The sequence below is a fragment of the Vulpes lagopus genome, chromosome 12 (assembly GCF_018345385.1).
Source record: "Vulpes lagopus strain Blue_001 chromosome 12, ASM1834538v1, whole genome shotgun sequence".
Classification (NCBI taxonomy): domain Eukaryota; kingdom Metazoa; phylum Chordata; class Mammalia; order Carnivora; family Canidae; genus Vulpes; species Vulpes lagopus.
Genome location: NC_054835.1, coordinates 54,051,335 through 54,067,683, shown reverse-complemented (window position 1 = coordinate 54,067,683; position 16,349 = coordinate 54,051,335). Strand labels below are relative to the sequence as shown.

General features: G+C 54.8%; 1 protein-coding gene across 2 annotated transcripts; it reads right to left on the bottom strand.

Annotated features, from left to right (window-relative positions):
* Nucleotides 1-1,809: 1,809 nt before the first annotated feature.
* RPL38 (ribosomal protein L38) lies at nt 1,810-7,828 on the bottom strand. 2 transcript variants are annotated; one of them, XM_041723850.1, is made up of 5 exons: nt 7,765-7,828; nt 7,506-7,545; nt 7,304-7,364; nt 3,047-3,169; nt 1,810-1,881 (listed from the first exon to the last, which is right to left on the bottom strand). In XM_041723850.1, exons 2-5 carry the CDS (start codon nt 7,506-7,508, stop codon nt 1,856-1,858), a joined length of 213 nt encoding a protein of 70 aa, XP_041579784.1. In that variant the 5' UTR covers nt 7,509-7,545; nt 7,765-7,828; the 3' UTR covers nt 1,810-1,855. The 2 variants fall into 2 exon arrangements, with proteins under 2 accessions (XP_041579784.1, XP_041579785.1); XM_041723851.1 differs by lacking the exon at nt 7,765-7,828 and adding an exon at nt 7,705-7,723.
* Between the last annotated feature and the right edge of the window lie 8,521 nt (nt 7,829-16,349).

Here is a 16,349-nt window from a genome sequence, read left to right as displayed (position 1 = left end):
GCCTGTCTCTGCACAATGTGCTGGGACAAAGGGAGCCCAAGTGGCAAGGCTTCCCTCTGCCTGGGAATCTCGAACACCCAGAGAACGGGGAGGCCTGCAAGCCACGGAGGCCGCTCCATCCTGGGTCGGTCGCTGAGCACCCTGAAGAGACCCACGCCTCTCACGACTGGATTCAGGTTCCCTTACAGCCTTACAACTTCTGTAGGAAAAAAAAAAAAAGCCACTGCAGCTAATTCAGGCACTAAGCTACTGGGGAGGGGATTTTATCCTGTAACCATTTCTAGACCCGCGCTGGAGACCGCTCACTTGGGAGTGTGTCGCCACCTGGCGGCCTGTCCAGACATGAGCCGCACTCATCTCCAAATTGCCAGGTGCCACAAAGGGACAGAACCGTCACTCTTAGCTCATTCCCCCCTACAATAGACCACCGAGGTTGTCAATGCGGGATGTGCCACAACCACACGGAAACTCGGGCAACGTCGGAAAAGGCAGCCCGGCGGACCCCACTCAGCCTCCTGTGAACCAGCCCTGCGCACGGGCGCCCGGCCCGCGGAGGCAGCGTTCCTGGTTTCCTCTGCTTAAACCATGTGCACCAAAAGGAGGCAGAGGCCCAATCCCACTGCTTGCGCCTGGAGGGGATTCCATGAGGCGCCGCCTGCTGGCCGTGGGGCACCGTCGCCCGCCATCAAAGCTGATCTCAGGGCCTCTTCTGAGAACTGTCCCCTTCTTGATTTTTCCGTGAGTCTGTGGGGAGAGACTTCCAGTTCTTCCCTGGGGCTGGTTATCAGCGCACAGCGCTCAACAGTGAGGTCATTTCTCGGGAGCATGCTAGTTGGCAGGCGGAACCTGGATTCAATCCCCAAGGAGTTGGGGCTGACTGGGATCTGGGCTGCCTTCATGCTGGGATTTTGGGCCCTTGCGAGCAGTGGGCCACTCGCACCCCTCACCCTACTGCCATGAGGCCCAGGGTCACACTTCCTGCAGGAACCCTGGTTCCTCCCCAACTTTCACCTGGATTTAACACACTGGTCTTTCAGTCCCAGATCTTGTTCCTGGTTCCTCTTCCCTGGGTGGCCCGCTTTGCTGGGCTAACACTCACCTGCTCTTACCAATCATCTTATCACACCCTAAATGTTCTTAAGCTCCATGTTACCTTGAGCAGCACTTAGGAAACAAAGGGTCTTAGTCTGAATAAAAAGCCTCACGCCTCTCCTATTCACAATTTCATGGTGATCTGAAGGCAGAGCTCTGTTCGGAGGATGGGATGGCTCAGCCTGTAGCTATTTCCAAGAAGCTAATCAACTCCACCCTGTAACTACTATCTTCATTAATAGGAAGCTCACTTTACCTAAATGACTTTTAAATCCTAGGAGGGCATCCTGGGTTACTTCCACAAATATCTGGCTCTTCTGTTTCCATCTATTTATTTTCTTTTTTTTTTTTTTTTTTTAAAATTTTTATTTATTTATGATAGTCACAGAGAGAGAGAGAGAGGCAGAGACATAGGCAGAGGGAGAAGCAGGCTCCATGCACCGGGAGCCCGACGTGGGATTCGATCCGGGGTCTCCAGGATCGCGCCCTGGGCCAAAGGCAGGCGCTAAACCGCTGCGCCACCCAGGCTTCCCTCCATCTATTTATTTTCAAACTCAGGCTAAAAAGAGAATGGTTTTATTTGTCCACTGAAGTCACAGCCTAAGATGAGGGATGCAAATAGGTGGCAACCAGGAGCCCCCCCCCTTGCCCCCGATCCCACCCAAAGCCATGACCAAGTAATATTTCCCTTCCCACCTTCAAAGACAAAAGACGTTATAAGAATTTTTAAAATTTTAATACAGTTCAAATCAGTGGGCCAGGTTCATTTTAGCTCCTTCACTGCCAAACCTAGAGGAAAAGAGATACAAAAGTAAGTCACCTCGAACATACACATTTTTATTTAGTTACTCTTGTCCAGATTTTGTACTCAAGCTAATAAGGGTGAACAAAACTCAGAAATTAAGCAGAAAATGGTGGTTGTGCTTAAAATATTAAGTTAATTGAAACTGTGAAATCAAGCCTCACATCAGGCTCCATACTGAGCGTGGAGCCTGCTTAAGATCCTCAATCTCTGCCCCTCTTGCACGCTCACTCTTAAAAAAGGGGGGGGGGGGGTTGGGGTGACTGGGTGATGGGCACTGAGGGGGGGCACTTGACCGGATGAGCACTGGGTGATATGCTATATGTTGGCAAATTGAACTCCAATAAAAAAGATTAAAAAAAATTTTTTTTAAAAGGGAAAAAAATTAAGTTAGTTTTAGGGGTGCCCAGATGGTGCAATGGGTTTAGCATCTGACTCCTGGTTTCCACTCAGGTTGTGATCTCAGGGTTGTGAGATCGCGTCCCATGTGGGGCTCCACGGTCAGCAGGGTCTGCTTAGGACTCTCCCTCCCTTTGCCCCCCTCAACCCCACCATGTTTTCTCTCTAAAATAAAGAAACCTTAAGGGGGTAAAACATAAAACCAAGTTAGTGTTTGATAAAAACAACCAAAACACACATTCCCTCTCTCAGCCTTCATGAAGAGCTTTCAAGAAGTTCTTAGAAAGCCAAGCTGCACTGGAGACCTTTCCACTGCAAGCAGCAGCCTCTGAGACCACTCTGCACCCTAGGCCATCTCCTTGCAGTCAGGATGGCTAAACCTAGGCTCATGGCCTACAGTAATTAATTTTCCAATCTGCAAAATTGAGGATCGGTACCAGCACCTACCTTGTAGGGTTGTGGGGAGAAGGAAGAGTTATCCACAGAGTAAGTGTTAGCTGTTACTATTCTGTGTCAGAAAAGGATGGACAGGAGTAAAACAAACTGTCCTCTGGCCAGGGAAACACTCTGGTATGGGATGTAAACTCTGAGAACCACAAGTATTCATTCCTTGCACTACCAACAGCAAGAGAGATATTAAGACAAGCTGCAAAATGGACTTTCCTCAATCTGGGGACTACTCAAGAAACGCAACAGCGAAGCACGCACCTTCCACATTTCTGATCAGCCCCCCAGGATTCCAGGCTCGCTTACCTGGGGGCAGAGACTGCTTGAGTTTCTCTGCCTTCTCTTTGTCTGTGATGACCAAAGTATAAAGATATCGGCTGCATCGAACTTTAAACTTCACATTATCCTTATTCTTCTTGATCTTGACGGCTACCAAAGAGACCAGAATCGGCAATTAAAGTTATTGCAGAAAAGCCATCACGCAGTTCACCCATTTTAAATTTATGCAGAAAAGTGGCATTTGTGGCAGCAACCGTGGTCAGGGCTGTGCTTACCTCCCTGTATCGTCCCCTTTGTGGAAACAGAAAACCAGAGGTCCTCTAAGACTTTAATATTTTAGAGTGTCAGAAACCTACAGTTCCTTTATAGTAGTGTCAGAGCCTAAGACTTAACGTTAACTGGTTTACACACAAAAACATAGGAATCTGCTACATGGAACACCACCCGAGAACATTCTGTATCCATCTTATTATTTTTAAGATTTTATTTATTTGTTCATGAGAGACACAGAGACACAGGCAGAGGGAGAAGCAGGCTCCCAGTGGGGAGCCCAATGCAGGACTTGGGACTCCGATTACCAGACCCTGGGATCACGCCCTGAGCATAAAGCAGGCGCTCAATCGCTGAGCCATCCAGGGGTCCCTATCCATCTTATTTTTTAAAGGATTAACAGTACCTCATCAAATGAGGAAGTGGATTATCTGCTCTGATCAAGAACTTTCTACCTCTCTAATTCTGGGAATAGGTTCTCCACCCCTGGGGCAATGGTAATCACTTCCTTTAGGATACCCATCCCCTTGCCCGAGTTATGCGCTAAAGCTTTTCCTTACATTTCAAAACCCATTTTCCAGGCTCTGGCCACTGGAGGACACTGACTTTCCTGAAAGTTAGTCATTTCATGTATCCATCAAAACTCATATTTAAAGATTTTATGTATTTATTCATGAGACACAGAGAGAGAGAGAGAGGCAGAGACACAGGCAGAGGGAAGCAGGCTCCCTGCAGGGGGCCTGATGTTGGACTTGATCCCAGGACCCCTGGGATCATGCACCGAGCCAAAGGTAGATGCTCAACCACTAAGCCACCCAGGCGTCACTCATTCTAACTTTAAAAACAGCCATTATTACAAACTCAATAAAGTGCCAATCACGAATCAGGTGGCTAAGGTCCACTCTGAGGCTCCAGCGTCTCAGCCTGTGTGCCTGACCAGACACGCACTCAGCCCCCACAGAAGCAAGGAGCAAGGAGATTAACCTAGACTCCATCTCTGCTAGAAACTGAAGAAATGAGGAATATCACAGGAGAAAGCACTCAAGCCTGCCCAAGGCAATGGCTGCCTCAGCTTCTTTTAATAAACTCAACAAACTGGGTATTCATTCAAATCAACCTGTTTTGCTATCTTAACATTCCTTTTAAAGCTAAGTGCACTGCATGGCCCCTAGCAGCTGGCAGATGCCTATCAATTAAGGGAAGACACGTGGAGCTCTTAAAGAAAAAGCTTTATCCCACACCACCGTACTGCGCAGTACTTCACTTAGGGGCAGAAACAAGGAATCTGTACACCAATGTTCAAGGGACCAGGATTCGAAATAGCCAAAAGGTAGAAACCACCCAAATGTCCACACTGGATGAACAAGCCGTGGCACACCCACACGATGGAGTATTTGGCCTTAAAAAGGAAACTGACAAATGCTACACAACATGGATGAACCCGAAGACCCTGGCTAGATGAAGCCAGCCAGTCATGCAAGGACAAACACTGATTTCCTTCACTGGAGCATCTTGAGCAGTCAGATCCACAAAGCAAGCAGAATGGAGGAAGCCGGGCACTGGAGAGGATGTTGAGTTAAGTGTTTGAGTGTAGTTTCAGTTTTGCAAGATCACAAGTTCAGAAAATGTAGCTCGAAAGGTCCCCATTGCCAGTGGACTGTACACCTAAGTGAGGCTTGTGTTATGCATATTTATAATTATGAATGTTTTTAAAATGCTGACTCAACAAACACTGAGCACTCTACAGTGTCCACAGGACCGTAACCCTGGACCCTCACAGGCCACTTGGTCTAAAATCAGGATCCTGAATTCCAGTTCTTCATCATAGTGAGGAGTCTCAAGGGTCCTCTGATGTGAGCCTTGCACCAATACCTGGGACAGATGCTATTATCAGCGCCCCCTTCAATGGAGGAAAAAGGTAGTGTTGTGTTTACATGTGTTGAGGACAGCTACCTACTGACAGAATTAGGATGGGAGCCAGGCAGTGACCCCAATGTCCCTAGTCTGAACGAGACAGTCACAATAACCTCTCTTTATAGCACGACAGTGTCACTGGTCTCTGAATTGGACAGGGCATGGGACGCCTGGGTGACTTAGTGGTTGAGTGTCTGCCTTTGGCTCAGGTCATGATCCCAGGGTCCCGGGATTGAGTCCCACATCAGGTTCCCCGCAGGGAGCCTGCTTCTCTCCCTGTGTTTCTGCCTGTCTGTGTCTCTCATGAATAAATAAATAAAAATCTTACCAAAAAAAAAAAAAAAAAAAACTGGACAGGGCAGATGCTCCTACCTGTTCCCACAGATGACAACCATTCAAACAGTCCTAGAGGATCACAGGCAGAGGGACACTAACAGGACCCTCTGCATCCCCGTGAACCAACTACAGCGCTCTCCCCACGCTCCCACCACTTCATCCTTCCACTGACAGAGCATTAGGGCCTTGGCCACCTCAAGCTGTCAGCAGAACACGGCTCTACTTTCACAAATGACTGATGTTCTTGATGACACATCTGTGAGCAGGAAAGGAAGCTTTAAGGAGCATTTGATGTGGCAGCAAATGAAAACTATGGACTACCCCGCCCCCCATGTGAATTCAAGATCTACACAGTACGAACGAAGCATGAGCCGCCCTCCCACCAGGGGTGCACCAGTGAGAACACAGGGCACCGGGGGCTGGTACTTGATCCACCCAAAGCTTGCTGCTGTGGGCTTCTGATGCATCGTCCCCTTTCCTTTATTCACGGGCGAGGGAAACTAACTCCTACAGCTCCCTGTGCAGGGCCTGTATCAGAAGTGGGCCCAGAACCCATCGCGGCACCAAGGTCAGGGTTCCCGGACATGCGTTTCCAGACTTGCACCTAGTTAAGGACTCTGCTCGGACCATATATACCTTTTCTGAAATAAGGATGGATTCAAAAATGCTCACAATTAAGAAGGGAACACACTACCCAACAAAGTTCTTTCTTCTGGGAAATAGGAGAAAATCCCTGCTCTTGGCAGCCAGGCATAGGCTTCAACAGCCGCCCTCGGTCTGATACTCCGGAAACGAGGGTCTGGGGGGGAAAGGTCTAGGAAGGGACTGGAGGGAGGTCTAGGACAGGGACGGTGTGTGTGTGTGTGTCCAGGGTTAGGTTAGGGACCAGAGGAAGGACTGCGGGAAGGTCTAGGGCATGGGCAGGGTGGGGGTCCCAAGGTGGAGACGGGGTGAAATCTAGAGTGCGATGGAGAGGTCCAGGGTTAGGGAGCAGGGAAGGACCAGGGAAAGGTCTAGAGTAGGGATGCTGTGAGACTGGGGGGAGGGGGGCAGAGTTATAGACCAGGGGAGGGACCCAGGAAGGTACAGGGTTAGGGAGCAGGGGAGGTCTAGGGTAGGGATGCTGTGAGATTGGGGGGGGGGGGGCAGAGTTACAGACCAGGGGAGGAACTGCGGGAAGGTCCAGGGTTAGGGAACAGGAAGGACCAGGGTAGGGATGCTGCAAGATGGGGGAGGGGGACAGTTAGGGACACAGGAAGTTGCAAGGTTAGGGAGCAGGAAGGACCAGGGTAGGGATGCTGGGGGGCGGGTGCCGAGTTACAGACCAGGGGAGGGACGCGGGAAGGTGCAGGGTTAGGGAGCAGGGGAGGTCTAGGGTAGGGATGCTGTGAGATTGGGGGGGTGGTGGGCAGAGTTACAGACCAGGGGAGGGACGCGGGAGGGTGCAAGGTTAGGGAGCAGGGAAGGACCAGGGTAGGGATGCTGGGGGGGGTGGGGGGAGGCGAGTTACAGACCAGGGGATGGACGCGGGAAGGTGCAGGGTTAGGGAGCAGGGAAGGTGTAGGGTAGGGATGCTGTAAGATGGGGGAGGGGGGGGCAGAGTTACAGACCAAGGGAGGGACGCGGGAAGGTGCAGAGTTAGGGAGCAGGGAAGGACCAGGGTAGGGATGCTGTGAGACAGGGGAGGGGGGGGGGGGCAGAGTCACAGACCAGGGCGCGACTGCTCCGGGCGCACGCGGCCGCACGCCCGGGCCGACCACTTACATTTGGCGTCCTTCCGCCGGGCCGTCAGCAAAAAGTCCTTGATTTCCTCGATTTTGCGAGGCTGCAACGCAAAGCCAGCGCTGGTGAGGTGCGCGGACGCCGCTTCCGGCCGTGACCCGAGCACCGCCACCAGCTCCTCGCGGGAACCGGGGGTCCCCGCCCCCCGCCCTCCCCGAGGGGGTCCAGCGCGGGCCACACTCACCATGGCAACGGGGGTCGCAGGGGTCAGCGCGCGCCGGCACCTGCGGGGACACCAACGTCGGCGTCAGCGGGGCGCGGGGAGCGGCCACGACCCCGCTTCTCCTCCCCACCCTCCCTCTCGCCGCCGAAATGCTCAGGCCGCCGCGCTCCAGCCTCCTTCCCCGCACCCGCGGCCCACGCCCGCGGCCCCCAGGCCTCACCCACTCGCGGATTACCCCGGATGGCCCCCCAGGCTCCCCTTTACCCGCAGAGACACTCACAGGAGGCGGCAGGGATGGAGAACGGAAGAGAGCGAGACTTCCGCTTCCGGGCGGTTAACCCCACCCTCGAAGGAAACCGGGTACGGTGTCTGCCGAGGGTCAAGAATCACGATGGCGTTCGTCCTTTCCCATGGCAACGCCTCTGCCCCCTACTGGCCGAGACTAATAGTGCCGACCGGGAAGAAAATGATGGGCCGCCTCCCTCCCCCCTGCCCCTTCCCTCCACTGTCTTTTCCTTCCCCGTCCCCAGCCCCCTCCTCCGCTTTGCTAGGCTTGACCTCACATCCGGTTTAAAGACCCAACACTTATTATCCACCACTCTGTTTAGACGTGTGCACTGAGCATCTTTTGCAGAGATTTTTCTTTTTCCCATTTAAATAAAGGGATTCCCCCCCCCCCCCCCCCCCCCCCCGTGTGCATTTGTGAGCCTCTTTGTAGGGGTTTCTCCTATTTCCTTGTGGTCACCTTTTCTGCAGACCTCTAACCTGTCCCGAGCGAGCAAGGTCCTCTTTTCCACTTGCCTCTTCCAGTTCCTTTAAGAACAGGTGTGCATAAGGGTAAATTAATACCTCCCAGTCGCTGACATTCATGGGGCACTTAAATGGGGCATCTGTCCCCTGGGGTCTCCCATCTCCAGGGGCACCAGGGAGAGGTGGCTCTTGTCTTCACCCCAATTTCGCCCGCCGGGGAGAAGGAAGGCTTGTCCTTGCAGGAAGGGGTGAAGCCCCGATTGGAACCCACAGAGGGCAGATCCCAGGCCCCGGCTCCTGGCGGCTGCTTTGGGAGCCGGTGCACCAGAGCCGGGCTGGCAGCTCTGGGAAGGCAGCAGTGCCTTTGCCCCTTGGGTTCGGGTCCCCCCAGCTCCATAAGGCATCTGGATCGTTTTCTCTGCAAGCATCCACCCTCTGCTCTCACACGAGCGTCTTTTCAGGCAGGCTCCGGGAACCCCGAGGTTATCGATTTTGCTTTTATCTTCCCCTTTGATTTCTATTTTTCGATCTCTCTACAAACGTCTACGTTTGATTCTATTTGTCCCCCCCTCCCCCAGTTTAATAACTGCACAACAGGATGTAATTGCCGTGTGTTTGTCATCACCCGGCGGCCCACCCGGAGAGGTAGACTGCGTCGCCGTGAACTTTACACTGACCTCACTCTCCTCCATCCCTCCTTCCTTCCCTCCCTTCCTTCCCTTAGAGGGTCGCAGCTGGAGCATCTTCCTAGACATACTGGGGATTCAGGGAGGGATGAACCGGCTGTCCTTGCCCCAGGGAGGTCACAAAGTGCTCCGACGACGACGGCTTCTTAAAAAGAAGCCGAGCTGTGTGTGTCTAACTCCAGATCCATCTGGGTGTCAACAGTAGGAAATGTTCATGGGGAGGAGCCTGACTTTACATTGCCTGAAGGTCGGGGTCCAGTCTGGGAATCATGGGGCCCTCAGCTCTGACCCGGGAAAAACATCCCCAAACTCCACAGCCTGGTTTTGCCAGTCGTCCTCCATCCCAGGCTGATGGTTTTCTGGTCTTTGGTTCTCCGCGGCTCAGCCACAGGCAGCCAGCCTCCCTTCCAGGTGGTTCCAGGCGCTTGCTTGTGCTGTCCCTTCCGGTCCTAAGTCCTGCCCAGCTTCCACTCCCCCTACGGCAGGACCCTTCACCTCCACTGCCTGTCACTTGTCCCTCCTGCAGCAGGTCCTTGCACACACCTCCTGACAAACCATGTGACGGTTTGAACTTTGGAGACATTTGCGCTGACTTTCCTTTGAAGATAAGAATGGGGCTCAGCGTTCTGTTGATAACTCTCGAGGTTTTATCTATCATCAATCAATCAATCAATCATCTGGTAGGTACTCCTTGCTGACGTTGATGTGGGAAACAAAGGCAGAAGAGAAATTATTACGTGTCCTCACTACCTACAGCCCATTGACAAGTCCACAAAACAGGCAGAGTGACCTTCCTCTAGGGACGCAGCTGCCTCGATGCTAATACTTTGCTATAGGGCAAAAGGCAATCCTAGCCTGACCCCCAGGATCCTATAAGTTTACTTTATTTTTTACTTTATTTTTATTTTTTTTTCTTTTTTCCTGTAAGTCTACTTTAACACACAAAAATTCCTTTAGAAATTTTCTTGAGGGGCGCCTGGGTGACTCAGTGGTTGAGCATCAGCCTTCTGCTCAGGTCTCAATTCCCGGGGTCCAGAGATCGAGTCCCTCATTGGGTTCCCCATAGGGATCCTGCTTTTCCCCATGCCTATGTCTCTGCCTCTCTCTGTGTGTATCTCATGAATAAATACATTAAAAAGAGAAATTCTATTTCCATCCCGCCTCCCCGCAAGATAAATATTGGCAATCATCCCCCAAGCATACGACCCACCCATATACATTGGAAGGGTCTCATGACTAAGGTTTTATTAGACGGCAATAAAGGACCCTTTCCCAACAATACGTGGCCCCCTCAAGGTCCTGGAGGGTCCAGGCTTGGCTCCTTCATGTACTTGCTTCTAGTGCGAAGTGTGTGGGGTGATACGACCTCTCTCCTTCCTCGTGGGGCTTCTATGAAGGCTCCATGGGATACATGAAAAAGTTAAGGCCCAGGCGGTCCAGATCCGCTCCAGGACGTCTGCAAACAGCCCCAGGCTCTGGATGTAGTGCCCAACAGTGGCCGGAAGGCGGCACCAAGGCCTTGCCTGGACATGGAAAGTAAATGCTCCTGTGCCTTCCAGAATGGGGGGGGGGGGGGGGGCTGTGAGTACTCATATAAGTGACAAGGAATGTGTGCACGGTATTTCATCCCCGATGGGGTGCTTTCGTATCTACTATCTCATTTAATAACCTCCAGGAGGCACCTGCCTTTGGCTGCCAGCGGGACTGGCCCTCAAGACACCTTGGGGCAGGGATGGGGGATACAGGGGGGTGTTTGTATTAAACCCTGTGGGTTTTCAGCAAGGGGGGAGGGAAGTTTGCAGTCCCTCTGGCTGAACCCGGTTACCTGGAAAAAGGATGGGGAGACAGGGAAGGAGCCCAGGGTGGGCACTGGGGCTGGTGCTTCTTGGAGGGGGTCCCATGATGGGGAGACTACAGGAATGTGAGCGACCCCCTCCTCCAGCACCCACCACCCTCAAGTCGGAGAGAACCTCAGGGGCCCTGACCCGAAAGCCACAGAGCAGGACTGGTCAGACTGGAACAGGATCTCTCAAACTGGGCGCCACACACCTTTGGGCCTGGCTCATGCTCCGCAGGGGCGGGCGTCTCTCTCCGATTGTTCTAGGAGGGTTACAGTCCCTGCCCCCCGCCCCCACCAGACACCAGACCCCCATGACCCTGGCGAACAAGCGCATCTCCAGACATGGCCAGACGTCCCCTGGCGGCAAAATCGCTTCTTGTTGAGGGCCACCGGCCTAGAAGGACAAGACCAGGAGAATATTCTTTATTATGATGGGTGTCTGGTCCCCCTGGGCCTGTGGCCAGGTTGCTTCTGGGCACAGCCCACTATCTTTGACCCCACGGTCACTTCTCGTTTTCTTTTCTTTTTTTAAAGCTTTAATTTATTTATTTATGAGACACACAGAGAGAGAGAGAGAGAGAGAGAGAGAGAGAGAGGCAGAGACACAGGCAGAGGGAGGAGCAGGCCCCATGCAGGGAGCCCGACGCGGACTCGATCTCGGGACTCCAGGATCACGCCCTGGGCAGAAGGCAGGGGCTAAACCGCTGAGCGGCCCAGGGATCCCCTGACTTCTCGTTCTGGAGGTTAGCCCTTTGTCTGGGCTGCTCCAAGGATCAGCCTCCTCCGCTGCAGGCCGGGGGCTCTGGCTGGCTGGCAGGGCGGGGTGTCAGGGGGGCCCGGGGAACACAGGGCAGCCCTGGGGGCCGGAAGCTCACAGACGTAGGAAGAAGATTCTCCTCCTCAGTGGGTTGGAGGCCTGGTGTAGGGGTGGGTGGGGTGGGAGAAAGGGCTCTCGGCCCCCCACCCCGCGCCCGGACCTTAAGGGGTGCGTAAGGGGGCGAATGGCCACCTGCCCCGGGAGCTCACGGATGAAATGGATTCCAGCCAGTTCCCGGGAGGCTGCTGTCAGCCAGGCCCTGTGCGGGGCACTTTCCCTGTCACAACGACTTCCTTTCGGCCCAGCTTTGTGCCAGGCCCCCGCAGGTGTGACAACACAGATCTCGCGGATCTCTGTCCGCATCTCAAGGGACTCCCAGACTGGCGTGGGTGGTGGTGGTAAGTGCAGTCTGTGCTCCTCATGGTGGGACCAGGTGGGGGCCCTGGGCGGGTGGGGCGGGGGGGGGGGGGCTGATCCAGGCTGGGGATGGGGCAGCCCCAGGGAAATCCTCCAGGAGGAAGGCACCACGACACTGATTCACAAGGGAAAGGAGCCCCACCCTCCGCCTCCTGCCCCCCTGTTGCAGCCTCAGATCAGCCTGCCAGAATGTGCAAACCCTCAAGGCAGATGAATTCCAGGAGGGCTGGAAGGAAGAGGCAATCAGACTGGGTGGCATCAATCCAAGAAGTCTTCCTGGGTGAGGCATTGGGATATAGGATGGGAAGAAAGGTGTTTCGGGGCGCCTGGGTTGCTCAGTTGGTTAAGCATCCAATTCTTGATCTCAGCTCCGGTCTGATCTCAGGGTCACGAGTTCAAGTCCCACATTGGGTTCCACGCTGGGCCTGGAGTCTAGACAAGAAAACAACAGCAACAGCAACAACAACTATTTCTGGAGACAGTCTCAGGTTCAGATCCTGTGTCTGGCTGGGAGACGTTGAGCCTCGGCAGCATCTCTGAGCCTTGGTCTCCCCTGTGGAGGGGCACCCTGCGCTCCTGCCAAGCCTTCTGGGCCACCGCGCCAATTTTGCGCAACCTGCACAACCGTCTGCGGCTGCCCCGCTTATGAGAAACCAGAAGACACGAGGAACAGAAAGTGCTTAGCCCAGCAGCTGGCTCTGGAACCGTGAGTTGAATGCGAGTCCCGGGCAGGAGCTGCCAGCGGATTTGCAGAGCCACCACCTGGGGCAGAGCAGGCCAGGCCGAGGGCTGGGCGTCCCTCCCTCCCCAGAGCTGGCGGGCGAGGCAGGTGGAGGAGGGCACCCCTCGGAAAGCCGGAAAGCCGGCCTGGGCTTCTCTGGCGGGAGCCCCGCCCGATGACACCTCCTCACCCCCACCCCCCTCGCACGGGCCCCTCAGTCTGCGAACCGCTTCCGTGGTGTCCAATCCGCTACCGTAAAAAGGATAGATTAGGTGCCATCCGCTGCTGAAGAAAATGATACCGGGCAGAGGGGAATCCATCTTGAGCGTAAAGGACAGTCACCGCCCCCCCATATATCAACGTGTGCAGGGGTGAGGGGACGTGGGAGTAAGAGAGAGAAAGGGCACAGTCCCTTCAAAGTGAGGGACAGGGGCCAGCCTATCGGCTTGTATGTATCTTGCATTATGCAGCGGGAGAGAGAAAATCCATGGAGCTGTCAGCAGCTCAGCGCATTCACACTGCAGACGTCCCCATCTCGGGATGCTCCAGACGGATGCTCCAAATTAAAAACCAGGGGAGGGGGAGAGGGGCTGAAGGGGTGGGAGATAAACACCCTGACAGACCAGAGGGAAGGAAGGAATGCAACTGAGGATCTGGGAAAATTAAAGTCCATAAATCCTGAGGCTCAGGGAGCGTCCTGGGTGCGAGTGATGGGAGACCCTGGGTCTGGGGCCCCCTCTGCCAGGTGGGAGTCCCCAGGGGAGATGGGGGGTGTGGGCAGGCCTCTTGTATCAGCCGTGCTGAAGGAGCCGGTGGTGGGTGGGGGGAGGCGCATGAGGGTGGGGGAGGCAGAGAGACATGGATGATGCCCTTATAACCTGGGGTGGGGGTGTGGGGGTGTGAGGGGGTCCTCTGAGTGGGGGGAAGGTCTGTGGATGGTAGGAGCTGCACAGAGGCAGCGGGCAGTGCTTTGCTCCCTAACTGCTCCCTCCCATGAAGCTCTGGCCTCTGCTCAGCATTCCCTAGGTGGTGCCCACGTCCCCTCCTGTCCCTGTCTGTCTGTTTGTCTGGCTCTTGCTGTCTGTGAGTCCACGTCCTGCCCTGCTTTTCCGGCAGCTTCAGAGATGGTTGCCTTCTGCCCCCCTCTCATCAGGGGCTGGGGGCTGCTTCAGCCCCTTCTTCTGGCCCTTGGATGGCAAGCTCATGGGGAAGCCCGAGGATGTCCGCATGTCCTTCCAGAGCAGGCCAGCTGCCATGCACACTGCTAGAAGGGCATGAGCTAGCGGGCCAAGGGCCTGCCTGTCCCCACCCTCCCATCCATGCTCCCCACCACCCCCAAGACCCACCTGCCCAGGGAGGGTCGACAGAAGAGAAACCCAGAGCCAGACCCATGGGGGGTGTGGGAAGCCGACAGGTGCCGGCTCCAGGGGAGACCCGCTTCCCACCACTCCGTCCCCCGTCCCCCCCACCCTTACATCCTTCTAGGTCCTGACAGGAAACAGGTGCAGCACTGGGTGACTGGAGGATAATTTTAATAAAGGAACTGGCTTTGAAGGCGTGGGAAGGTGCATGAAGGAGGGAGGCAGGTGGGAGGGGGTGTCACCTTTCCAGAGATGAGGCTGTGGGGAGGGGAGGGCTGCGTGACTGGGGCTCAGACCTTCAGTGGAGCTCAAGCCAAAGGACGAGCTCAACCTGCAGCAACCTCTCAGGAAGAGCTGGAGAATGAATCTCTTGAGCTCTCTCTCTGTCCTCTCCCTGGTCCTCCTTCCCTCTCTCTCTCTAGATTCCTGCCAGGGCACCCCATTGGCCAAATCCAACAGGGTCATGGTGGTCTCCCTTGGGGCATGGAGCAGGGTGGAGGTGTTGATTCAGAGACAGTGGGAGATACCCCGTCCACTACTTCTCCCCATAGAAGTTCTGCTTCCACCCTGGGGTGGCCTTATGACCTAATGTGGCCTTGTCACCATGGGTCTTTTTCGTGGTCCAGGGCAGAGACGTTCCCCAGGGCTCAGAAGGCTGTCTTCTTTTCCTGCCCATCACCCAAACAAGTCCCCATGTTCTTGATCCCCCAAACCCAGGCCAGGTATCCAGGTTAATGTGTGTGTCAACAGGTGCAGACTTACTCATCCTGTGCACAGGTAAGCCCACATACGTGCATCCTGTGCACAGGTGAGCCCACCCGTGTGCATCCTGTGTACAGGTGAGTCCGCATACATGCATCCTGCACGCAGGTGAGCCCATCTGCATGCGTCCTGCACACAGGGGAGGCTGCATGCACACACAGCCACACAGCCACCTGTGCTTCCAGAGAAACAGGTCCAAAGCTTCACGGTGTTACCTCACCCAGGACAAGTTCTACCAATTAAACTGGTGACCGCGTTTCCAAAAGCAATTACCGGACGGCTGCAATGCCTCCCAAGGGGAGGAGATTACAGAGAGCGCTCAAGGCTGCAGCGTGGCTGGAAGCAGGGGCTCCAGGGGTCTGTGGGCGGCCTGTGTCTGAGGACTACGTGCACGTCTATCTGCCTCGGAGCACGTGCGTGAGCTCTTCCCCCCCAGAGGAAGCCAGAACTGGGGAAGGGAGATGCCAGGGTTGTAGCCATGGAGGCCGGCAGCCCCACAGCTAGGGTGGGAACTGGGTCACTATTCCCACATCCTCCCTGGACCCTTCTCTGGGGTTTGCAAACAGGGAGTCTGTACAAAGTCAGACTCGATCCCAAGGGTTTGGGGAAGGGGCATGCATGCTTGTGAGCAAGGAGAAGCAAAGTGGCAGGGGTGCCCACTGAGAGAAGCCTTTGCCACTGCCTCCTCCTGGGAGGCTCCCCGCAGCCACACCACTCCCTGCTGCGGGGATGGTAGCGTCTTTGGAGAAGGAAGGGTGGAGGCAGAAGGGGCCCCGACGACCGTCCTGCCTGGCTGAGTCTCTGGGAAGGGGGCTCTCCCTGGGGGCTGCGGCCCATGTCCTGGGGTGACTGTTTCCTCCCCAATTCCACTGCTCTCAGAGCCCTGGTGGAGGGGACATGGCAGTTCCTTCCCTCTGTCCATCCCTCTGGGGGACACCTGGGTGGCTCTGTGGTTTAGCATCCCCCTTAGGCTCAGGTCATGATCCTGGGGTCCTGCGATCGAGTCCTGCATCAGGCCCCCAGCATGGAGCCTGCTTCTCCCTCTGCCTGTGTCTCTGCCTCTCTCTCTCTCTCTGTGTCTCTCATGAGTAAATAAATAAAATCTAAGACAAACAAACAAACTTCCCTTTGAGCCCTTGCTGGACGGGCTGATCTATTAGTGGAGCAAGATAGGTGCAGTTGACCTGTTAACTGTATCTTCATCCCAGACCTCCAGGGAGAGGGTCTGAGTGGCTGCAGTCCATGGTCAACATGGCCCAACCCTTGAATTTAACCTTCTAAGAGCAGAGGCCTGGGTGGGACCAGAAGAGCCTGGGTATGTGTGTGGCTGACTGGTGTGAGCACATGAGACCCGGAGAGGAGGCCTGGTGGGACAGCCATGAATGAGGAACTCTCCCTGTGGCTTCAGGAAGACCAGGGAACAAGAGCTACCACTGTGTTGACTGCCTAGTAGGCATCAGATGCCATACCAGCTGGTCCATGAAGATCATCTCCTGTAATCCTTACAATAA

What these genes read in the sequence shown, in the direction of transcription:
- RPL38 (XM_041723850.1), bottom strand. An exon ending in CCGGCGGAAGGACGCCAAAT is followed by an intron (nt 3,170 to 7,303) that starts GTAAGTGGTCGG and finishes TCTCTTTGGTAG; the next exon opens with CCGTCAAGATCAAGAAGAAT. An exon ending in CAAGCAGTCTCTGCCCCCAG is followed by an intron (nt 1,882 to 3,046) that starts GTAAGCGAGCCT and finishes CTTTTCCTCTAG; the next exon opens with GTTTGGCAGTGAAGGAGCTA.